The sequence below is a fragment of the Engystomops pustulosus genome, chromosome 1 (assembly GCF_040894005.1).
Source record: "Engystomops pustulosus chromosome 1, aEngPut4.maternal, whole genome shotgun sequence".
In the NCBI taxonomy this organism is placed as follows: domain Eukaryota; kingdom Metazoa; phylum Chordata; class Amphibia; order Anura; family Leptodactylidae; genus Engystomops; species Engystomops pustulosus.
In genome coordinates this window covers 504,771-528,835 of record NC_092411.1, presented here as the reverse complement: position 1 = coordinate 528,835, position 24,065 = coordinate 504,771, and the positions used below count along the sequence as shown (strand labels likewise).

General features: G+C 55.8%; 2 protein-coding genes across 3 annotated transcripts in view; one reads left to right on the top strand and one right to left on the bottom strand.

The window, feature by feature from the left end:
- Positions 1–19,697, bottom strand: part of SLC38A9 (solute carrier family 38 member 9) — a 53,386-nt gene extending 33,689 nt beyond the window's left edge. The window contains exons 1-13 of one of the 2 annotated variants that reach the window (XM_072132703.1): positions 19,634–19,697; positions 10,905–11,022; positions 10,405–10,537; positions 9,603–9,721; positions 9,049–9,112; positions 8,787–8,880; positions 5,770–5,940; positions 5,625–5,684; positions 5,295–5,489; positions 2,574–2,681; positions 1,181–1,287; positions 879–992; positions 230–378 (exon numbers count right to left, since the gene is read on the bottom strand). In XM_072132703.1, coding sequence (XP_071988804.1) covers positions 230–378; positions 879–992; positions 1,181–1,287; positions 2,574–2,681; positions 5,295–5,489; positions 5,625–5,684; positions 5,770–5,940; positions 8,787–8,880; positions 9,049–9,112; positions 9,603–9,721; positions 10,405–10,537; positions 10,905–10,996 — 1,406 coding nt within the window. In that variant the 5' untranslated portion in view covers positions 10,997–11,022; positions 19,634–19,697. Of the gene's footprint in view, positions 1–229; positions 379–878; positions 993–1,180; positions 1,288–2,573; positions 2,682–5,294; positions 5,490–5,624; positions 5,685–5,769; positions 5,941–8,786; positions 8,881–9,048; positions 9,113–9,602; positions 9,722–10,404; positions 10,538–10,904; positions 11,023–15,194; positions 15,658–19,633 lie in introns of those variants that run through there. The other variant, XM_072132702.1, reaches the window with a different exon arrangement.
- The window catches only part of LOC140114503 (uncharacterized), a 95,757-nt gene continuing 87,026 nt past the window's right edge, over positions 15,335–24,065 (top strand). The window contains exon 1 of the mRNA XM_072132712.1: positions 15,335–15,409. Within this exon, the coding sequence (XP_071988813.1) occupies positions 15,355–15,409 (55 nt within the window). The 5' untranslated portion in view covers positions 15,335–15,354. The remainder of the gene's footprint in view (positions 15,410–24,065) is intronic.

The window sequence follows — 24,065 nt, the reverse complement described above, 5'->3', positions numbered from 1 at the left end:
CATGATCTGTACCCAGCAGTGTATGAGGAGGATCAGTCATACAGGTCACACGGGATGTACATACATGATCTGTACCCAGCAGTGTATGAGGAGGACCAGTCATACAGGACACACTGCTGCACCAAGAACCTGTGTATTGCGTCCCGTGTTGTCCTTGCAGGAGGATTCATCTTTCTTAGCACATACTTGCAGCCTCCCCTCCAATTATCTGGGAAACAGAAATCCTCACCTGGGGTAAGTGTCCCCAAAGAGGTGCCCCAGCAGCTGCGCCCGCACCAGATACCCCAGCAGCGGGTAGACCGTCATCATTTGGAAGAGTAAGAATATCCTGGCGATGAAGGACAGGACGTCGTCACTTGGGAAGTTATCCAAAAAGTTCTAGACGAGAGGAAATAGAAAAAGTATTAACACAACGGACAAGAAAATCCAAAGAATCTGAGGCACAAACCGGACCCGGGTCAGATAAACCGGACCCGGGTCAGATAAACCGGACCCGGGTCAGATAAACCGGACCCGGGTCAGATAAAGCGGACCCGGGTCAGATAAACCGGACCCGGGTCAGATAAACCGGACCCGGGTCAGATAAACCGGACCCGGGTCAGATAAACCGGACCCGGGTCAGATAAACCGGACCCGGGTCAGATAAACCGGACCCGGGTCAGATAAAGCGGGCCCGGGTCAGATAAAGCGGGCCCGGGTCAGATAAAGCGGACCCGGGTCAGATAAAGCGGACCCGGGTCAGATAAAGCGGACCCGGGTCAGATAAAGCGGACCCGGGTCAGATAAACCGGACCTGGATCTGCGAGGTCCGGGGCGTTCTCTGAGGAGACATGGATAACAGCGATTGTATCTATAGGTGATACACGTTATCTTCTCACCTGCTGGATACATTCTTTAGCCAAAGGTGGAGATGGGAAGGATCCGAACACCATGACCCCGACATACAGGTAGGTCAATCCCACCAGCAGATAGGCCACCGAGAGATCCCGGATCTGTAGGGACAGACATCCAGGGTTACTAATACACAGAGAAATAGTCACCTAACAATCATTAGCAGCCACGAGGATCCCAGGACGTGTTCGCATCTTGTCACCTCAGTTGTACATCCATAGTTTTCCCGCTGATCCGGGATGGGGGAATATTCAGTCCCGGATCAGACCCCGGGTGTGACTGCACTTACATTGTTCTCCGGCTTGCGGTTGTTCTTCAGGAGGGTGATGATGCAGTTATGTATGAAGAACGCCAGCGTCAGGATCCCCGTCAGCTGGGGGAAGGAAAGGCGGAATTCTGGAAGATACAACGACAAGTAATCCTGCGGATCTGTGCTGGACACACACACTTAGGACGGGGCACACTAACGGGGGCACGCGGGGGCAGGTCATACTGAAGAGGGGGCACACTAACGGGGGCAGGTCATACTGCAGAGATGACACACTACAGGGGCAGACAGGGGCAGGTCATACTGCAAAGGGGGCACACTACAGGGGCAGACAGGGGCAGGTCATACTGCAAAGGGGGCACACTACAGGGGCAGACAGGGGCAAGTCATACTGCAAAGGGGGCACACTACAGGGGCAGACAGGGGCAAGTCATACTGCAAAGGGGGCACACTACAGGGGCAGACAGGGGCAAGTCATACTGCAAAGGGGGCACACTACAGAGGCAGACAGAGGCAGGTCATACTGCAAAGGGGGCACACTACAGGGGCAGACAGGGGCAAGTCATACTGCAAAGGGGGCACACTACAGGGGCAGACAGGGGCAAGTCATACTGCAAAGGGGGCACACTACCGGGGCAGACAGGGGCAAGTCATACTGCAAAGGGGGCACACTACAGGGGCAGACAGGGGCAAGTCATACTGCAAAGGGGGCACACTACAGGGGCAGACAGGGGCAGGTCATACTGCAAAGGGGGCACACTACAGGGGCAGACAGGGGCAGGTCATACTGCAAAGGGGGCACACTACAGGGGCAGACAGGGGCAAGTCATACTGCAAAGGGGGCACACTACCGGGGCAGACAGGGGCAAGTCATACTGCAAAGGGGGCACACTACAGGGGCAGACAGGGGCAAGTCATACTGCAAAGGGGGCACACTAACGGGGGCAGACAGGGGCAAGTCATACTGCAAAGGGGACACACTACCGGGGCAGACAGGGGCAAGTCATACTGCAAAGGGGGCACACTACAGGGGCAGACAGGGGCAAGTCATACTGCAAAGGGGGCACACTAACGGGGGCAGACAGGGGCAAGTCATACTGCAAAGGGGGCACACTAACGGGGGCAGACAGGGGCAAGTCATACTGCAAAGGGGGCACACTACAGGGGCAGACAGGGGCAGGTCATACTGCAAAGGGGGCACACTACAGGGGCAGACAGGGGCAGGTCATACTGCAAAGGGGGCACACTACAGGGGCAGACAGGGGCAAGTCATACTGCAAAGGGGGCACACTACAGGGGCAGACAGGGCGGGGGCATTTGCAGGTCACGGCCGCACAGACCGGCGGAAGGTTTTGACTTTCATTTAATAAAAACATCAAATAGTAAAAAATAAAAGAAAATCTTCTCTTCTCACCAGGAACAAAATATTCTTGGACGTTTTCCCACTCGAAGTTGAAATGGAAGCCGATACGCAAGGCCTTGTACGTGACCAGAGACACCAGGTAGAGGACGGAGAACGTCCCTGCAACACAACAACACGGAAGGAATTCTCATCATTTCTTATTTATATCTAAAGGGATTTCACCCCAACAGACAGAACCGAACTACAAGACAGAGGACGAGCATCCAATCACAGGGTCTCGCCTCCTTACAGACAGTCGGCGGACGGTCTCGCCTCCTTACAGACAGTCGGCGGACGGTCTCGCCTCCTTACAGACAGTCGGCGGACGGTCTCGCCTCCTTACAGACAGTCGGCGGACGGTCTCGCCTCCTTACAGACAGTCGGCGGACGGTCTCGCCTCCTTACAGACAGTCGGCGGACGGTCTCGCCTCCTTACAGACAGTCGGCGGACGGTCTCGCCTCCTTACAGACAGTCGGCGGACGGTCTCGCCTCCTTACAGACAGTCGGCGGACGGTCTCGCCTCCTTACAGACAGTCGGCGGACGGTCTCGCCTCCTTACAGACAGTCGGCGGACAGTCTCGCCTCCTTACAGACAGTCGGCGGACAGTCTCGCCTCCTTACAGACAGTCGGCGGACAGTCTCGCCTCCTTACAGACAGTCGGCGGACAGTCTCGCCTCCTTACAGACAGTCGGCGGACAGTCTCGCCTCCTTACAGACAGTCGGCGGACAGTCTCGCCTCCTTACAGACAGTCGGCGGACGGTCTCGCCTCCTTACAGACAGTCGGCGGACGGTCTCGCCTCCTTACAGACAGTCGGCGGACGGTCTCGCCTCCTTACAGACAGTCGGCGGACGGTCTCGCCTCCTTACAGACAGTCGGCGGACGGTCTCGCCTCCTTACAGACAGTCGGCGGACGGTCTCGCCTCCTTACAGACAGTCGGCGGACGGTCTCGCCTCCTTACAGACAGTCGGCGGACGGTCTCGCCTCCTTACAGACAGTCGGCGGACGGTCTCGCCTCCTTACAGACAGTCGGCGGACGGTCTCGCCTCCTTACAGACAGTCGGCGGACGGTCTCGCCTCCTTACAGACAGTCGGCGGACGGTCTCGCCTCCTTACAGACAGTCGGCGGACGGTCTCGCCTCCTTACAGACAGTCGGCGGACGGTCTCGCCTCCTTACAGACAGTCGGCGGACGGTCTCGCCTCCTTACAGACAGTCGGCGGACGGTCTCGCCTCCTTACAGACAGTCGGCGGACGGTCTCGCCTCCTTACAGACAGTCGGCGGACGGTCTCGCCTCCTTACAGACAGTCGGCGGACGGTCTCGCCTCCTTACAGACAGTCGGCGGACGGTCTCGCCTCCTTACAGACAGTCGGCGGACGGTCTCGCCTCCTTACAGACAGTCGGCGGACGGTCTCGCCTCCTTACAGACAGTCGGCGGACGGTCTCGCCTCCTTACAGACAGTCGGCGGACGGTCTCGCCTCCTTACAGACAGTCGGCGGACGGTCTCGCCTCCTTACAGACAGTCGGCGGACGGTCTCGCCTCCTTACAGACAGTCGGCGGACGGTCTCGCCTCCTTACAGACAGTCGGCGGACGGTCTCGCCTCCTTACAGACAGTCGGCGGACGGTCTCGCCTCCTTACAGACAGTCGGCGGACGGTCTCGCCTCCTTACAGACAGTCGGCGGACGGTCTCGCCTCCTTACAGACAGTCGGCGGACGGTCTCGCCTCCTTACAGACAGTCGGCGGACGGTCTCGCCTCCTTACAGACAGTCGGCGGACGGTCTCGCCTCCTTACAGACAGTCGGCGGACGGTCTCGCCTCCTTACAGACAGTCGGCGGACGGTCTCGCCTCCTTACAGACAGTCGGCGGACGGTCTCGCCTCCTTACAGACAGTCGGCGGACGGTCTCGCCTCCTTACAGACAGTCGGCGGACGGTCTCGCCTCCTTACAGACAGTCGGCGGACGGTCTCGCCTCCTTACAGACAGTCGGCGGACGGTCTCGCCTCCTTACAGACAGTCGGCGGACGGTCTCGCCTCCTTACAGACAGTCGGCGGACGGTCTCGCCTCCTTACAGACAGTCGGCGGACGGTCTCGCCTCCTTACAGACAGTCGGCGGACGGTCTCGCCTCCTTACAGACAGTCGGCGGACGGTCTCGCCTCCTTACAGACAGTCGGCGGACGGTCTCGCCTCCTTACAGACAGTCGGCGGACGGTCTCGCCTCCTTACAGACAGTCGGCGGACGGTCTCGCCTCCTTACAGACAGTCGGCGGACGGTCTCGCCTCATTACAGACAGTCGGCGGACGGTCTCGCCTCCTTACAGACAGTCGGCGGACGGTCTCGCCTCCTTACAGACAGTCGGCGGACGGTCTCGCCTCCTTACAGACAGTCGGCGGACGGTCTCGTCTCCTTACAGACAGTCGGCGGACGGTCTCGTCTCCTTACAGACAGTCGGCGGACGGTCTCGTCTCCTTACAGACAGTCGGCGGACGGTCTCGTCTCCTTACAGACAGTCGGCGGACGGTCTCGTCTCCTTACAGACAGTCGGCGGACGGTCTCGTCTCCTTACAGACAGTCGGCGGACGGTCTCGTCTCCTTACAGACAGTCGGCGGACGGTCTCGTCTCCTTACAGACAGTCAGCGGACAGTCTCTAACATTCTCAGCTCTGTATTTTTGTAGCGTTTTAGAGCCTTTTAGGACTAGAAGGAAAAGTTACGGTTACATACCTAAAACGTTAAATTTGGCAAAGAAGGACGGAGAACGGAAGTTGAGGAGCGGCAGGAGGACGACTATCAGATACAGAGGAACCGTATCCGTCTTACTCCAATACTCCTCAAATTGCTGGAATCCTGTCCCGTTTCCCGCAGTTACGTCCACAGTGTCATTGGATGGGGTCGGGCTTTCTGTACTGGGGCAAATAACTAAAAGAGGTAAAAAATGCAAGTTATAAAAATGAAATAAAACTTATGGGTAACAGGACATAAAATGTGTTAGATACATAATCAGCACAAAGATATACAATGTATGAACAGATACATAGAACTCTATATAATTACCTCTGTCGCTCCCGTTTGTGCTCAGCCCGATCTCTGTAACATTGATGTGATTGGCAAAATCTACAAAACATAAATCACCCGAATAAACTCACCGACTTCAACCGATCGTTATCACGTTGTATTATCCTAATCAGCTGACACTTACTATAAATAAATTTTCCGGTATTAAATAAGAAGTTGGACATCAGCACCCAGTACACAATCATCGCTCCAACCAGCGACACCAAGGAGAACAGGAGGCTGGACCAACGGCCAAAGGAGCCAAAATAATACTGACACACATCAGGAAACTCCCAGTGCGATGTATCAATGGAGGCTGCAAGACAACGGAAAATACACATTGTTCAGTCATATTGCAAGAATTACATCCTGTATTATACTCCAGAGCTGCACTCACTATTCTGCTGCTGGTGCAGTCACTGTGTACATACATGACATTACTTATCCTGTACTTATCCTGAGTTACATCCTGTATTATACCCCAGAGCTGCACTCACTATTCTGCTGCTGGTGCAGTCACTGTGTACATACATGACATTACTTATCCTGTACTGATCCTGAGTTATATCCTGTATTATACTCCAGAGCTGCACTCACTATTCTGCTGCTGGTGCAGTCACTGTGTACATACATGACATTACTTATCCTGTACTTATCCTGAGTTACATCCTGTATTATACCCCAGAGCTGCACTCACTATTCTGCTGCTGGGGCAGTCACTGTGTACATACATGACATTACTTATCCTGTACTGATCCTGAGTTACATCCTGTATTATACCCCAGAGCTGCACTCACTATTCTGCTGCTGGTGCAGTCACTGTGTACATACATGACATTACTTATCCTGTACTGATCCTGAGTTACATCCTGTATTATACCCCAGAGCTGCACTCACTATTCTGCTGCTGGTGCAGTCACTGTGTACATACATGACATTACTTATCCTGTACTGATCCTGAGTTACATCCTGTATTATACTCCAGAGCTGCACTCACTATTCTGCTGCTGGTGCAGTCACTGTGTACATACATGACATTACTTATCCTGTACTGATCCTGAGTTACATCCTGTATTATACCCCAGAGCTGCACTCACTATTCTGCTGGTGGTGCAGTCACTGTGTACATACATGACATTACTTATCCTGTACTGATCCTGAGTTACATCCTGTATTATACCCCAGAGCTGCACTCACTATTCTGCTGCTGGTGCAGTCACTGTGTACATACATGACATTACTTATCCTGTACTGATCCTGAGTTACATCCTGTATTATATTCCAGAGCTGCACTCACTATTCTGCTGCTGGTGCAGTCACTGTGTACATACATGACATTACTTATCCTGTACTGATCCTGAGTTACATCCTGTATTATACCCCAGAGCTGCACTCACTATTCTGCTGCTGGTGCAGTCACTGTGTACATACATGACATTACTTATCCTGTACTGATCCTGAGTTACATCCTGTATTATACCCCAGAGCTGCACTCACTATTCTGCTGCTGGTGCAGTCACTGTGTACATATATGACGTTACTTAGCCTGTACTGATCCTGAGTTACATCCTTTATTATACACCAGAGCTGCACTCACTATTCTGCTGCTGGTGCAGTCACTGTGTACATACATGACATTACTTATCCTGTACTGACCCTGAGTTACATCCTGTATTATACTCCAGAGCTGCACTCACTATTCTGCTGCTGGTGCAGTCAATGTGTACATACATGACATTACTTATCCTGTACTGATCCTGAGTTACATCCTGTATTATACTCCAGAGCTGCACTCACTATTCTGCTGCTGGTGCAGTCACTGTGTACATACATGACATTACTTATCCTGTACTGATCCTGAGTTACATCCTGTATTATACCCCAGAGCTGCACTCACTATTCTGCTGCTGGTGCAGTCACTGTGTACATACATGACATTACTTATCCTGTACTGATCCTGAGTTACATCCTGTATTATACCCCAGAGCTGCACTCACTATTCTGCTGCTGGTGCAGTCACTGTGTACATACATGACATTACTTATCCTGTACTGATCCTGAGTTACATCCTGTATTATACTCCAGAGCTGCACTCACTATTCTGCTGCTGGTGCAGACACTGTGTACATACATGACATTACTGATCCTGTACTGATCCTGAGTTACATCCTGTATTATACTCCAGAGCTGCACTCACTATTCTGCTGCTGGTGCAGTCACTGTGTACATACATGACATTACTTATCCTGTACTGATCCTGAGTTACATCCTGTATTACACCCCAGAGCTGCACTCACTATTCTGCTGCTGGTGCAGTCACTGTGTACATACATGACATTACTTATCCTGTACTGATCCTGAGTTACATCCTGCACTATACCCCAGAGCTGCACTCACTATTCTGCTGCTGGTGCAGTCACTGTGTACATACATGACATTACTTATCCTGTACTGGTCCTGAGTTACATCCTGTATTATACCCCAGAGCTGCACTCACTATTCTGCTGCTGGTGCAGTCACTGTGTACATACATGACATTACTTATCCTGTACTGGTCCTGAGTTACATCCTGTATTATACTCCAGAGCTGCGCTCACTATTCTGCTGCTGGTGCAGTCACTGTGTACATACATGACATTACTTATCCTGTACTGGTCCTGAGTTACATCCTGTATTATACCCCAGAGCTGCACTCACTATTCTGCTGCTGGTGCAGTCACTGTGTACATACATGACATTACTTATCCTGTACTGATCCTGAGTTACATCCTGTATTATACTCCAGAGCTGCACTCACTATTCTGCTGCTGGTGCAGTCACTGTGTACATACATGACATTACTTATCCTGTACTGATCCTGAGTTACATCCTGTATTATACTCCAGAGCTGCACTCACTATTCTGCTGCTGGTGCAGTCACTGTGTACATACATGACATTACTTATCCTGTACTGATCCTGAGTTACATCCTGTATTATACCCCAGAGCTGCACTCACTATTCTGCTGCTGGTGCAGTCACTGTGTACATACATGACATTACTTATCCTGTACTGATCCTGAGTTACATCCTGTATTATACCCCAGAGCTGCACTCACTATTCTGCTGGAGGAGTCACAACAATTCCTACAGAACGGTAAGGTTAGTGTCAGTATAGACTTACGTATTGCCCCTCGGGACTTCATGACCCTGTAGCAGCAGTATAGTGTTAATATTCCCATCAATAAGATGACTATTACTCCAGTAGTGAATCCTGCCTGGAAAAAACAAGGAAGAAAGGTTATTCTGCTTCTTATTTTTAAGTGAAAATAGTTACTCAGCCAAATTCACCATAAAATTCAGAGGGAGTCGATGAGTGCTCCCCTATGACATGACACCACCCGTATATGGGGCACTGACTGTATGAAGGCTTCAGGGTTTGTTACCTGTTTAATCCCCCAGGGAATACTGAGGATTGATGTTCCCATCATCGTGTTCCAGATCATGAATCTAAAAAACAGAATTTTAACTCATATTCAGGAATCATATGATGTAAGTGGTGCCATGTGAACCTGATCCTATCTGTGCTGAGGCCCATCTGGCAGGTCCTCACCTTTGTGGGTAGCACCATGGGCTGGGCAACCTCAGCCCATGGACAGGCAGGAGGCACCACGGCTGCAGTGCTGGGGCAGATGTACAGGATTTATAACAAATGCATCACAACAGCTTAGAAGAGGAGATTTGCTGAATTACATTGCTGTCAACATTGTGTTAATGTCATGTTAACAGTGTGTTAACGAATGCATGTGTTTCATGAACGCAATGTTGACAGCAATGTAATTAGGCATATCTCCTCATCTAAGCTGTTGTTAACGCCACGTGTAAACACACCCTCATTTTATCCGCTCCCCCAGCCACCACCAATTTTGGTAAAAATTACCTTATCCCAAAAAAAAAACCCCTTTAACAAAACCTGAGCTGTCACTGTGGGGTTACGTACATAGTGACTATGCTGGAGTTCTTCTCCGATCCATCTCCACCACCGATTTTTAACGCTGTTCCCAAAGGACTGTAAACGTAGATTTCTTCAGGTGCAGGAATCACGTGATCAGGAGCGATCTAATGAATAAACGGATGAGAGCGAGACATAAGGGTAAATGCCATCAGTGCTGCCAGCGTGGTCCCCAAGATGTGGTCTGTGTGTGGAGCAGACACTGAGAATCTGGAATAACACAATCATCCGCTACCAGGGGTCATATGTGGTATAATATCTGATGCTTACAAAGGGGAATGGGTTCTCCATAGAGGGACCCTCCTGCCGGCCCGAGCTCACAAATCCCACCAGTGTCCTCCCCCTCCAGATAGAAGGGCTGGCTCAAGTGTCCTTTTTATCCTCCATGCACAGGATAGGGGATAACAATGAGATTGATGGGGGTCCCAGTAGTTGTCCCCCTGACTATCACAGGGTCCGGTTTCTGATAGAGCGGCAGGTTGGGCGTCCCCTCCTATTGCTCCATTTTATATCTATGGTAACGCCCGAAATTGCAGAACGGTCGAACCCCAGTGATCAGATTATTATTCACATTTATTAGGCACAGAACAAGCCCTTCCAGGGTGCAGTCACACGTAGCGCTAGCACACGGGGGCCGGGCCAGAACCTGGTGCCTTGCATTAGAACACAAAGACACTGGGTTCTGGTTACCAATGGCTTATACGATCGGGCCGAGAACCCGTCCCCGTACACTAGTGTTTTGTTTGTACGTGTGAGCGCCCCCTAGGGGTATAATTAATAATGCACGTACCAGTGAGGGTTCAGACGGAGGAGCCAGTTTGCTGTAGTAGTGGATGCGTTTGTTCATAGCAGCAGCGTGAGAGGTAATTCTGGGGGGGTCGTCGTTGAGGCTGATGATATAGGACGGCTCTATGTGGAAGGGCCTGAAAGAGAAGCAGACAGGGGTCACTCCAGTGTGTCATACACTTTCCTCTCTCTACCCCCGTGCCCTGTTCTCATTGGAGCATTGGCTCCCAGTATTATGATGGCGATGAAGCAGTGTGACCACCTAACGTGTATAGTGTCCTCCTGCACATGTCCGGGGGGGGCACGTCTCTCCCATTCCCACTTGGCTAAATGTGCAGGGAGATCAGGGAGAGCTGCTGGGCGACCATTGTTAGGTCTGTGGCCAGCACTACCCTGGCGGGCTGCAAGTCCTGACTGTTTTGCCTTGGGCATGACATTGGCCTCCCCTATGGATGCACAGGGGGCGTCTATACAGTACGTCTGCTCCCGCCAATCATCAACTACCTCCGGGTGCGCGCGTCCACAGAGCTGAAGTGATTCCTAGAACATTCCTCAAACAGTGAGGGGTACAGCAGCGGCGCCTCGTCTCCCTCCATTGTGAACCGTTCCACAGCTAAAACACCTATAAGGGAACAGAAGACGTTATATACAGATAGAACAGCAGACAAAATAATGGGGAGGGGCATAACAGAGCACCTGGGAGAGCCCCTGTCCTTCTAAGCCCAGGGGCACCCTCTCCCCAGGGTCTCTCCTCTCCTCAGCACCCCGGTGTCTCTCCTTAGTACCCCGGTGTCTCTCCTCTCCCCAGCACCCTGCACCCCGGTGTCTTTCCTCAGTACCCTGCACCCCGGTGTCTTTCCTCAGTACCCTGCACCCCGGTGTCTTTCCTCAGCACCCTGCACCCCGGTGTCTTTCCTCAGCACCCTGCACCCCGGTGTCTTTCCTCAGCACCCCGGTGTCTCTCCTCAGCACCCTGCACCCCGGTGTCTCTCCTCTCCCCAGCACCCTGCACCCCGGTGTCTTTCCTCAGCACCCAGCAGCCAGGTGTCTCTCACTCCTGCACCCCGGTCTGTGTCTCCTCAGCACCCCAGTGTCTCTCCTCAGCACCCTGCACCCCGGTGTCTCTCCTCAGCACCCTGCACCCCGGTGTCTCTCCTCAGCACCCTGCACCCCGGTGTCTCTCCTCAGCACCCTGCACCCCGGTGTCTTTCCTCAGCACCCTGCACCCCGGTGTCTTTCCTCAGCACCCTGCACCCCGGTGTCTTTCCTCAGCACCCTGCACCCCGGTGTCTTTCCTCAGCACCCTGCACCCCGGTGTCTTTCCTCAGCACCCTGCACCCCGGTGTCTTTCCTCAGCACCCTGCACCCCGGTGTCTTTCCTCAGCACCCTGCACCCCGGTGTCTTTCCTCAGCACCCTGCACCCCGGTGTCTCTCCTCTCCCCAGCACCCTGCACCCCGGTGTCTCTCCTCTCCCCAGCACCCTGCACCCCGGTGTCTCTCCTCTCCCCAGCACCCTGCACCCCGGTGTCTCTCCTCTCCTCTCCTCAGCCCCCTGCACCCCGGTGTCTCTCCTCTCCTCAGCCCCCTGCACCCCGGTGTCTCTCCTCTCCCCAGCACCCTGCACCCCGGTGTCTTTCCTCAGCACCCTGCACCCCGGTGTCTTTCCTCAGCACCCTGCACCCCGGTGTCTTTCCTCAGCACCCTGCACCCCGGTGTCTCTCCTCTCCCCAGCACCCTGCACCCCGGTGTCTCTCCTCTCCTCTCCTCAGCCCCCTGCACCCCGGTGTCTCTCCTCTCCTCAGCCCCCTGCACCCCGGTGTCTCTCCTCTCCTCAGCCCCCTGCACCCCGGTGTCTCTCCTCTCCTCAGCCCCCTGCACCCCGGTGTCTCTCCTCTCCCCAGCACCCTGCACCCCGGTGTCTTTCCTCAGCACCTAGCAGCCTGGTGTCTCTCACTCCTGCACCCCGGTCTGTGTCTCCTCAGCACCCAGCACCCCGGCGTCTCTCCTCTCCTCAGCACCCAGCACCCCGGCGTCTCTCCTCTCCTCAACACCCAGCACCCCAGTGTCTCTCCTCAGCCCCCTGCACCCCGGTGTCTCTCCTCTCCTCAGCACCCCGGTGTCTCTCCTCTCCTCAGCCCCCTGCACCCCGGTGTCTCTCCTCTGCTCAGCACCCCAGTGTGTATCTCCTCTACTCAGCCCCCTGCACCCCGGTGTCTCTCCTCAGCACCCTGCACCCCGGTGTCTCTCCTCTCCTCAGCACCCTGCACCCCGGTGTCTCTCCTCTCCTCAGCACCCTGCACCCCGGTGTCTCTCCTCAGCCCCCTGCACCCCGGTGTGTCTCCTCTCCTCAGCACCCTGCACCCCGGTGTCTCTCCCCAGCCCCCTGCACCCCGGTGTCTCTCCTCTCCTCAGCACCCAGCACCCCGGCGTCTCTCCTCTCCTCAACACCCAGCACCCCGGCGTCTCTCCTCTCCTCAACACCCAGCACCCCAGTGTCTCTCCTCAGCCCCCTGCACCCCGGTGTCTCTCCTCTCCTCAGCACCCCGGTGTCTCTCCTCTCCTCAGCCCCCTGCACCCCGGTGTCTCTCCTCTGCTCAGCACCCCAGTGTGTATCTCCTCTACTCAGCCCCCTGCACCCCGGTGTCTCTCCTCAGCACCCTGCACCCCGGTGTCTCTCCTCTCCTCAGCACCCTGCACCCCGGTGTCTCTCCTCTCCTCAGCACCCTGCACCCCGGTGTCTCTCCTCAGCCCCCTGCACCCCGGTGTGTCTCCTCTCCTCAGCACCCTGCACCCCGGTGTCTCTCCCCAGCCCCCTGCACCCCGGTGTGTCTCCTCTCCTCAGCACCCTGCACCCCGGTGTCTCTCCTCTCCTCTCCTCAGCCCCCTGCACCCCGGTGTTTCTCCTCTCCTCAGCACCCCGGTGTGTCTCTCCTCGGCACCCTGCACTCTAGTGTCTCTCACCCCTGCACCCCGGTCTGTGTCTCCTCAGCACCCCGGTGTCTCTCCTCTCCTCAGCACCTGGATCTGTGTCTCCTCAGCACCCAGTCTGTGTCTCCTCAGCACCCAGCACCCCGGTCTGTGTCTCCTCAGCACCCAGCACCCCGGTGTCTCTCCTCAGCCCCCTGCACCCCGGTGTCTCTCCTCTACTCCGCCCCCTGCACCCCGGTGTCTCTCCTCAGCCCCCTGCACCCCGGTGTGTCTCCTCTACTCAGCACCCTGCACCCCGGTGTCTCTCCTCTCCTCAGCACCCTGCACCCCGGTGTCTCTCCTCTCCTCAGCACCCTGCACCCCGGTCTGTGTCTCCTCAGCACCCTGCACCCCGGTGTCTCTCCTCTCCTCAGCACCCTGCACCCCGGTGTCTCTCCTCTCCTCAGCACCCTGCACCCCGGTGTCTCTCCTCTCCTCAGCACCCTGCACCCCGGTGTCTCTCCTCTCCTCAGCACCCTGCACCCCGGTGTCTCTCCTCAGCACCCTGCACCCCGGTGTCTCTCCTCAGCACCCTGCACCCCGGTGTCTCTCCTCAGCACCCTGCACCCCGGTGTCTCTCCTCAGCACCCTGCACCCCGGTGTCTCTCCTCAGCACCCTGCACCCCGGTGTCTCTCCTCAGCACCCTGCACCCCGGTGTCTCTCCTCTCCTCAGCCCCCTGCACCCCGGTGTCTCTCCTCTCCTCTCCTCAGCACCCAGCACCCCGGTCTGTGTCTCCTCAGCACCCTGCACCCCGGTGTCTCTCCTCTCCTCAGCACCCTGCACCCCGGTGTCTCTCCTCTCCTCAGCACCCTGCACCCCGGTGTCTCTCCTCTCCTCAGCACCCTGCACCCCGGTGTCTCTCCTCAGCACCCTGCACCCCGGTGTCTCTCCTCAGCACCCTGCACCCCGGTGTGTCTCCTCTCCTCAGCACCCTGCACCCTGGTGTCTCTCCTCTTCTCAGCCCCCTGCACCCCGGTCTGTGTCTCCTCAGCACCCTGCACTCCGGTGTGTCTCTCCTCGGCACCCTGCACCCCGGTGTGTCTCTTCTCGGCACCCTGCACCCCGGTGTCTCTCACCCCTGCACCCCGGTCTGTGTCTCCTCAGCACCCGGATCTGTGTCTCCTCACCACCCAGCACCCCGGTCTGTGTCTCCTCAGCACCCTGCACCCCGGTCTGTGTCTCCTCACCACCCAGCACCCCGGTCTGTGTCTCCTCAGCACCCTGCACCCCGGTCTGTGTCTCCTCAGCACCCTGCACCCCGGTGTGTCTCTCCTCAGCACCCAGCACCCCGGTCTGTGTCTCCTCACCACCCAGCACCCCGGTCTGTGTCTCCTCAGCACCCAGCACCCCGGTCTGTGTCTCCTCAGCACCCTGCACCCCGGTCTGTGTCTCCTCAGCACCCTGCACCCCGGTCTGTGTCTCTTCAGCACCCTGCACCCCGGTCTGTGTCTCCTCAGCACCCAGCACCCCGGTCTGTGTCTCCTCAGCACCCTGCACCCCGGTCTGTGTCTCCTCAGCACCCTGCACCCCGGTCTGTGTCTCCTCAGCACCCAGCACCCCGGTCTGTGTCTCCTCAGCACCCAGCACCCCGGTGTCTCTCCTCAGCACCCTGCACCCCGGTCTGTGTCTCCTCAGCGCCCAGCACCCCGGTCTGTGTCTCCTCTGATCAGCACCCAGCACCCCGGTGTGTCTCCTCTGATCAGCACCCAGCACCCGGTCTGTGTCTCCTCAGCGCCCAGCACCCCGGTCTGTGTCTCCTCAGCGCCCAGCACCCCGGTGTGTCTCCTCTGATCAGCACCCAGCACCCGGTCTGTGTCTCCTCACCTCCTCGCCAGTCTCTTGTCTCTCACTCGAGTAACTTCCCTGTGAGGTTCAAAACAGGAAGCAGCTGGCGCGGAGCCGGCGCGGGGCATTGTGGGAGCTGTAGTCCGCGGCCGCCATGTTTGTATTCCTCTATATGAAGACAGGAACTACATGACCCAGAATGCAACGCGGAAACCGGCGAAGATCTGCTGAGAGGATCACTTCTGAGGGAAAAGGTGCTGATTGTCAGGATTAGAAGTGGGTGAGAGGACGAGGGGAGAGACTGAGAGGAGAGAGACTGAGAAGAGAGACTGAGGAGAGACAGGACGAGGGGAGAGAGGAGAGAGACTGAGGAGAGAGAGGGAGGACGAGGGGGGAGAGACTGAGAGGAGAGAGACTGAGGAGAGAGACTGAGGAGAGAGAGGACGAGGGGAGAGAGAGGACGAGGGGAGAGACTGAGAGGAGAGACTGAGAGGAGAGAGACTGAGGAGAGAGAGGACGAGGGGAGAGAGAGGACGGGGGGAGAGACAGAGAGGAGAGAGACTGAGGGGAGAGAGAGGACGGGGGAGAGAGACTGAGAGGAGAGAGACTGAGAAGAGAGACTGAGGAGAGACAGGACGAGGGGAGAGAGGAGAGAGACTGAGGAGAGAGAGGGAGGACGAGGGGGGAGAGACTGAGAGGAGAGAGACTGAGGAGAGAGACTGAGGAGAGAGAGGACGAGGGGAGAGAGAGGACGAGGGGAGAGACTGAGAGGAGAGAGAGAGGACGAGGGGGGAGAGAGGACGGGGGGAGAGACAGAGAGGAGAGAGACTGAGGAGAGAGAGGACGAGGGGAGAGAGAGGACGGGGGGAGAGACAGAGAGGAGAGAGACTGAGGAGAGAGAGGACGAGGGGAGAGAGAGGACGGGGGGAGAGACAGAGAGGAGAGAGACTGAGGGGAGAGAGAGGACGAGGGGAGAGACTGAGAGGAGAGAGACTGAGGAGAGAGAGGACGAGGGGAGAGAGAGGACGGGGGGAGAGACAGAGAGGAGAGAGACTGAGGGGAGAGAGAGGACGAGGGGAGAGAGAGGACGAGGGGAGAGACTGAGAGGAGAGAGACTGAGGAGAGAGAGGACGAGGGGAGAGAGAGGACGGGGGGAGAGACAGAGAGGAGAGAGACTGAGGGGAGAGAGAGGACGAGGGGAGAGAGATAGAGGAGAGAGACTGAGGGGAGAGACTGAGAGGAGAGAGGGGAGAGAGGTGAAAGACTGAGGAGAGAGAGGACGAGGGGAGAGAGAGAGGACGAGGGGGGAGAGAGAGGACGGGGGGAGAGACTGAGGAGAGAGATAGAGGAGAGAGACTGAGGAGAGAGACTGAGGGGAGAGACTGAGAGGAGAGAGGGGAGAGACTGAGGGGAGAGAGAGGACGAGGGGAGAGAGGTGAGAGGACGAGGGGAGAGAGAGGGGACGAGGGGGGAGAGACTGAGAGGAGAGAGGGGAGAGAGGTGAAAGACTGAGGAGAGAGAGGACGGGGGGAGAGAGAGAGAGAGGACGGGGGAGCGAGGTCAGGGGTGAGAGGACGAGGGGAGAGAGACTGAGGAGAGAGAGGACGAGGGGAGAGAGAGGACGAGGGGAGAGACTGAGAGGAGAGGGGAGAGAGAGAGGACGAGGGAAGCGAGGACGAGGGGGGAGAGAGAGAGGACGAGGGGGGAGACTGAGAGGAGAGGGAGAGGGAGAGGACGAGGGGGGAGACTGAGAGGAGAGGGGAGAGAGAGAGGACGAGGGGGGAGAGACTGAGAGGAGAGAGGGGAGAGAGGTGAAAGACTGAGGAGAGAGAGGACGAGGGGGAGAGGGAGAGGACGAGGGGGGAGACTGAGAGGAGAGGGAGAGGGAGAGGACGAGGGGGGAGACTGAGAGGAGAGGGGAGAGAGAGAGGACGAGGGGGGAGAGACTGAGAGGAGAGAGGTGAAAGACTGAGGAGAGAGAGGACGGGGGAGAGAGAGGACGAGGGGAGAGACTGAGAGGAGAGGGGAGAGAGAGAGGACGAGGGGGGAGAGACGGAGAGGAGAGAGAGAGAGGACGAGGGGGGAGAGACGGAGAGGGGAGAGAGAGAGGACGAGGGGGGAGAGACTGAGAGGAGAGAGGGGAGAGAGGTGAAAGACTGAGGAGAGAGAGGACGAGGGGGGAGAGACTGAGAGGAGAGAGGGGAGAGAGGTGAAAGACTGAGGAGAGAGAGGACGGGGGAGAGAGAGGACGAGGGGAGAGACTGAGGGGAGAGAGAGAGGACGAGGGGGGAGAGACTGAGGGGAGAGAGGTGAAAGACTGAGGAGAGAGAGGACGGGGGAGAGAGAGGACGAGGGGAGAGACTGAGAGGAGAGAGAGAGGACGAGGGGAGAGACTGAGAGGAGAGAGGTGAAAGACTGAGGAGAGAGAGAGGGGACGAGGGGAGAGAGAGAGGACGAGGGGGTGAGAGGACGAGGGGAGAGAGAGAGGACGAGGGGAGAGAGAGAGGCCGAGGAGAGAGAGAGAGGACGAGGGGAGAGAGAGAGGCCGAGGGGAGAGAGAGAGGCCGAGGGGAGAGAGAGAGAGAGGCCGAGGGGAGAGAGAGAGAGGCCGAGGGGAGAGAGAGAGAGGACGAGGGGTGAGAGAGAGGACGAGGGGTGAGAGAGAGAGGACGAGGGGTGAGAGAGAGAGGCCGAGGGGAGAGAGAGAGAGGACGAGGGGGGAGAGAGAGGATGAGGGGAGAGACTGAGAGGAGAGAGGGGAGAGAGGTGAAAGACTGAGGAGAGAGAGAGGGGACGAGGGGGGAGAGAGAGGGGACGAGGGGGGAGAGAGAGGACGAGGGGGGAGAGAGAGGACGAGGGGGGAGAGAGAGGACGAGGGGGGAGAGAGAGGACGAGGGGGGAGAGAGAGGACGAGGGGGGAGAGAGAGGACGGGGGGGAGAGAGAGGACGAGGGGGGAGAGAGAGGACGGGGGGGAGAGAGGGGAGAGAGAGGGGACGAGGGGAGAGAGGAGGGGGGAGAGAGAGGGGAGAGAGGACGAGGGGGGAGAGAGAGAGAGAGAGAGGACGAGGGGAGAGAGAGGGGACGAGGGGAGAGAGAGAGAGGACGAGGGGAGAGAGGGAGAGAGAGAGAGGACGAGGGGAGAGAGAGAGGGAGAGAGAGAGGACAGGGAGAGAGAGGACGAGGGGAGAGAGAGAGAGGACGAGGGGAGAGAGAGAGGGAGAGAGAGAGGACGGGGGGAGAGAGAGAGGACGAGGGGAGAGAGAGAGGACGAGGGGAGAGAGAGAGGACGAGGGGAGAGAGAGAGGACGAGGGGAGAGAGAGCGAGGACGAGGGGAGCGAGGACGAGGGGGGAGAGAGAGAGGACGAGGGGAGAGAGAGGGGACGAGGGGAGAGAGAGAGAGGACGAGGGGAGAGAGAGAGAGGACGAGGGGAGAGAGAGAGGGAGAGAGAGAGGACAGGGAGAGAGAGGACGGGGGGAGAGAGAGAGGACGAGGGGAGAGAGAGAGGACGAGGGGAGAGAGAGAGAGGACGAGGGGAGAGAGAGAGAGGACGAGGGGAGAGAGAGAGAGGACGAGGGGAGAGAGAGAGAGGACGAGGGGGGAGAGAGAGAGGACGAGGGGGGAGAGAGAGAGGACAGGGAGAGAGAGGGGACGATGGGAGAGAGAGGGGACGAGGGGAGAGAGAGGGGACGAGGGGAGAGAGAGGACGAGGGGAGAGAGAGAGGACGAGGGGAGAGAGAGAGAGGACGAGGGGAGAGAGAGAGAGGACGAGGGGAGAGGACGAGGGGGAGAGGGAGAGGACGAGGGGGAGAGGACGAGGGGGAGGGGGAGAGGACGAGGGGAGGGGAGAGGACGAGGGGAGAGAGAGAGAGGACGAGGGGGGAGAGAGAGAGGACGAGGGGGGAGAGAGAGAGGACGAGGGGGGAGAGAGAGAGGACGAGGGGGGAGAGAGAGAGGACGAGGGGGGAGAGAGAGAGGACGAGGGGGGAGAGAGAGAGAGAGGACGAGGGGGGAGAGAGAGAGAGAGGACGAGGGGGGAGAGAGAGAGGGGGGAGAGAGAGGACGAGGGGGGAGAGAGAGAGGACGAGGGGGGAGAGGATGGGGGTGAGGGGGGAGAGAGAGAGAGGACAAGGGGGGAGAGAGGATGGGGGTGAGGGGACACTGAGGGCCGGGGAGAGGAGAGACGTATAATACCAGGTCTTCCTGGATAAAACTGTCACATTTCTCCCGTATCTCGGCTGCGCTCGTGTCTGTAGATTTTTTGCAATTTAATTTGCCGAAGTTTTTAAAAAAAATGAGATTTGGATGTGACTGAATCTGGAATAATGTGATAACGCTGGGAGATGCTGCGCTCGTCCTGCTGGGTGGGCCCCCCGGTGGGCGCGGGGACAGGTGGGGGCGCCACAGTCCTGCGCTCTCGTCCTATCAGTATCTTCTTCATGTCACTACATTCCCCCTGGGACTGGCAGGGAACCCACCGCTTGTGAAGGTCTCTCACACCCTGGTCCTGTGGTCATGATGGTCATGGTCGGGCTCTGCGAGCTGTGGAAAGATGTCACTGCAGACAGGACGCACTGTAGACATCTGACCCTGTGTTTGGGGCGATGCGGCCTTGTTCATACTCGATTGGTCCATATTTGCCATTATGGCGTCAGACTGTGCCGGCTACATGCTCCGGGCATCCTCAGGAGTGCAGTGGTGGCCACAAGTATTGTCCCCCGGCAATTCTGTCAGATAATAATGATTGCAATCAGAAATTCTTTGCTATTATTATCTTCATTTCATTTGTCTTCAATGGAAAACCACAAAAAGAAAAAGCCAAATAGGATATAATTCCATAATTTGTGTAATACGCAGCCCCTGTAACTTACCTGCGGCACCTACCAGACGGGGGCAATAACTACATCACCTGCAGCCAGTGACTCAACCTCCGTCCTGTGTCCTTGTGTCCCACATTGAGCACGGAGGAAAGAAAGACCAAACAGCTGTCTGAGGACTTGAGAATCAAAATTGTGAGGAAGCATCAAGGCTACAAGTCCATCTCCAAAGACCTGAATGTTCCTGCGGCGCCTCCCTAGATGTGGACCCCCCCAAAAAATTGACGAGATTTCAACGAAAGATTGTGCAAATGGTGAATAAAGAACCACGACTAACATCCAAGAGAGATCACTCCGCCCTGCAGTCCGAGGTACAACAGTGTCACCCCGTACTATCCCCCGGCGTCTGAATGACTGTATGGGGGGAGACCCAGGAGGACCCCACTTCTTACACAGAAACATAAAAAACTAAAACTTACCTGAGAGCCTAAAACATTTGGGAGAACGTTCTCTGGTCAGAAGAGACACAAGTAGAGGGAAAAGGCATCAACATGAAGGTTACAGGAAAAAGGCCTTCAACTGAAACAGGGGTCAGGAACCTTTTTGGCCGAGAGAGCCATAAACGCCACATATTTTAAAATATTATTCCGTAAGAGCCGTACCATATGCACACGCCCCCAAGTAGATAGGTAGTCCCAGTGTCACGGGTGCCCCTGCGATCTAAGTCCCCTCTCCGTGGCGGCGCCCCTTTCCGATCTCACTCAGCCCACCCCTTTCCCGTTCTGGCTGGCCGGCACTCGCAGATTTAAAGGGCCAGTGCACCGCTGATTGGCGCTGCCAACTTCCCGGGTTCCTATAAATACCGACGGCTACCAAATTGGTAGCCATAGCGCATGTCCCCCAGTTTATAGGTAGGCACAGCACACACCCCCAAGTAGATAGGTAGCCACAGCACATGCCCCCAGTATATAGGTAGCCACAGCACATACTCCCAGTAGATAGGTAGCCCCAGCACATACTCCCAGTGGATAGGAAGCCAGAACAAATACTCCCGGTAGATAGCCACAGCACATACTCCCAGTAGATAGGTAGCCCCTGCACATATTCCCAGTAGATAGGTAGCCCCAGCACATACTCCCAGTAGATAGGTAACAACAGCACATACTTCCAGTAGATAGGTAGCCACAGCACATGCACCCAAGTAGATGGGTAGCCACAGCACATGCCCCCAAGTAGATGGGTAGCCACAGCACATAGTCCCAGAAGATGGGTAGCCACAGCACATAGTCCCAGAAGATGGGTAGCGACAGCACCTACTCCCAGTAGATAGGTAGCCACAGCACCTACTCCCAGTAGATAGGTAGCCACAGCACGTACTTCCAGTAGATAGTTAGCCACAGCACATGCCCCCAAGTAGATGGGTAGCCACAGCACATACTCCCAGTAGATAGGTAGCCACAGCACACTCCCCCAGTATATAGGTAGCCCCAGCACATACTCCCAGTAGATAGGTAGCCACAGCACATACTCACAGTAGATAGGTAGACCCAGCACATACTCACAGTAGATAGGTAGACCCAGCACATACTCCCAGTAGATAGGTAGCACGAGCACATGCCCCCAAGTAGATAGGTAGCACGAGCACATGCCCCCAAGTAGATAGGTAGCCCCAGCACATACTCCCAGTAGATAGGTAGCCCCAGCAAAAAAAAAAAAAGATCATTTACTTACCAGCGCTCCCTGCAGCCAGCTCCTCATCGCTCCCAGGCTTTTCTCCTTGACCCAGGCTTGTGTGCCGGTGTCCAGTGATCAGTCCAGTGAAGAGACACAGCAGCCGTCACTATTTATTAAAGATCTGTCTGAGAGCCAGATGCAGCCAACAAAAGAGCCACATATGGCTCCCGAGCCATAGGTTCCCTACCCCTGAACTAAAAGACCCCGGTCCCTACAGTCAGACATGGCAGAGGGTCCCTACAGTCAGACATGGCGGAGGATCCCTACAGTCAGACATGGCGGAGGGTCCCTACAGTCAGACATGGCGGAGGGTCCCTACAGTCAGACATGGCGGAGGGTCCCTACAGTCAGACATGGCGGAGGGTCCCTACAGTCAGACATGGCGGAGGATCCCTACAGTCAGACATGGCGGAGGGTCCCTACAGTCAGACATGGCGGAGGATCCCTGATGTGTTGGGGCGACTTTGCTGCCTTTGGCACTGGACTGCCGGACCGTGTGCCGGGCATTAGTAAGTCTGCAGCTTAATGTAGGGCCCAGCGTGAGAAAGCTGGGGCTCCCTCAGAGGTCATGGGGCTCCTTCAGAGGTCATGGGGCTCCTTCAGAGGTCATGGGGCTCCTTCAGAGGTCATGGGTCTTCCAGGAGGATAATGACCCCAAACAGACTTCATAAAGCCTTAGAAAATGGTTTGAGAGAAAGCGCTGGAGGCAGAACCAGTGGAGAGATCTCGGCCGCTTGGAGAAGGCGTCTCCAGGACCCGGAGCAGTTGGTGTACATTTCCGGCAGAGCAGAAGCTCGGTGCTGGTGACCGGCAGCGCTTGTTGTTCCCAGTTATTTTGTGTAAAGGTTGCGCTACCAAGTATTACGCTGAGGGGGCCAGCACTTTTGTCTGAGCCATTTTTGGATTTTTGTGTAAAATGATCCATGATTTTACTTTTTTTTTTTTTTTCATTCTCTTTTGTGTTTTTTCATTGCAATCAAAACAAATGAAGATATTTATTAGAATAAATTTTGTTAAAATAATAAGGATTTATCATTTTCTGGAAGGGAACGAAGAATATCTGACAGAAATGTGGGGGGGGGGCAATAATTTTGGCCACCACTGTGGGCTTGAAGGATATTTGAAGCCCAAATTTTGGATATGTTAACCAAAAGCTTGACACCCATGTAGTTAATCTATGTGTTACACACAGGATAGATGTGTAATTGAACAACAAATAATTGGGGTATGGACCCTAAAATCTCAGGTGCTTCCAGATTCCCAAGTCTGAATGGAAGGGTCGGTCACTTTTATTATTGGCTACTAAACCGTGAAAGACTGAAAAACAGCCAAAGAAAAAGTCTATTAATAATTTTTAATTAAATAATTCACGTTTTATTGCATGAATAAGTATTTCACCACCAACCATCAAGAATTCAGTCTCTCTGACTTTTCACTTATTGAGTCACAATTATTAGAGATTGCACCAGTTTTCCATGGCGTCCCCCATGACGGCCCCAACTGGAGGATGACCCTTGACCTCTGTAGGGACAGGAAGCAGAGAGTTTAAATGCCCCTCCCCCGCACCCACACTCCAGTGGCTTCCTGTCCCTACACAGGGCAGGGAGTGGAGAGAAAAGTTCTCTCCTCGCTTCCCGTTAGTTGGGACAGTGAGGGGGGAGCACCGAGGCGCGGGATTCGTCCCTCACCCCACTCAGTTCAGGCCTCGATCGGGTCGCGGCCCTTTCCTCTGCCCATCGAATTGTGATTTTTTTCGGCTCTGCCCGCAGCTCCTGGAGCCTAGGACACCCGGAGCGCGATGTGTTTGCGCATGCGCGCATGTGGCAGCCTTCCGGACCGGATGTCCCGTCATAGCCACGCGACCCGTAAGCAGGATCGCGGGGTGGTAAGTTTAAATGGCTCTAGCATGGTAATCGCGTTGATCTGAGGTCTAATCTTCACAGCGGAGCATACACCTAACCTGCCTGCTTCCAAAATCAAGGTTTTTCTGGCATTATTCAGGTCGGTCTGCCTTGCCTATACATGCGTTATACACATTTTGTATGTTGTGTATTTTGACATGGGCCACATTTACATTATAGACCCTGGTGGATCTCTCCTGGCTCACCCTTACCAGGTAAAATCCTGTCTTTTTAACTATTGCAGAGCTGAACTCCAGGCCTTCAGTTGTTATTATTACATTCTAGGCTGGCTGGTCACTGTAGTCCCTCTACTGGGAACATGGAACCCTGCAATATGGAGGCCTCCGTTTTGGACCTCATATCCCCACCTCCTGTGAGTAGGGGTTAAAGGGATAGGGTGGTGGGTCACCCACATGTCCCGTTTATAGCACCTGCTTAATTGGGCTCTCCTCCTTGGT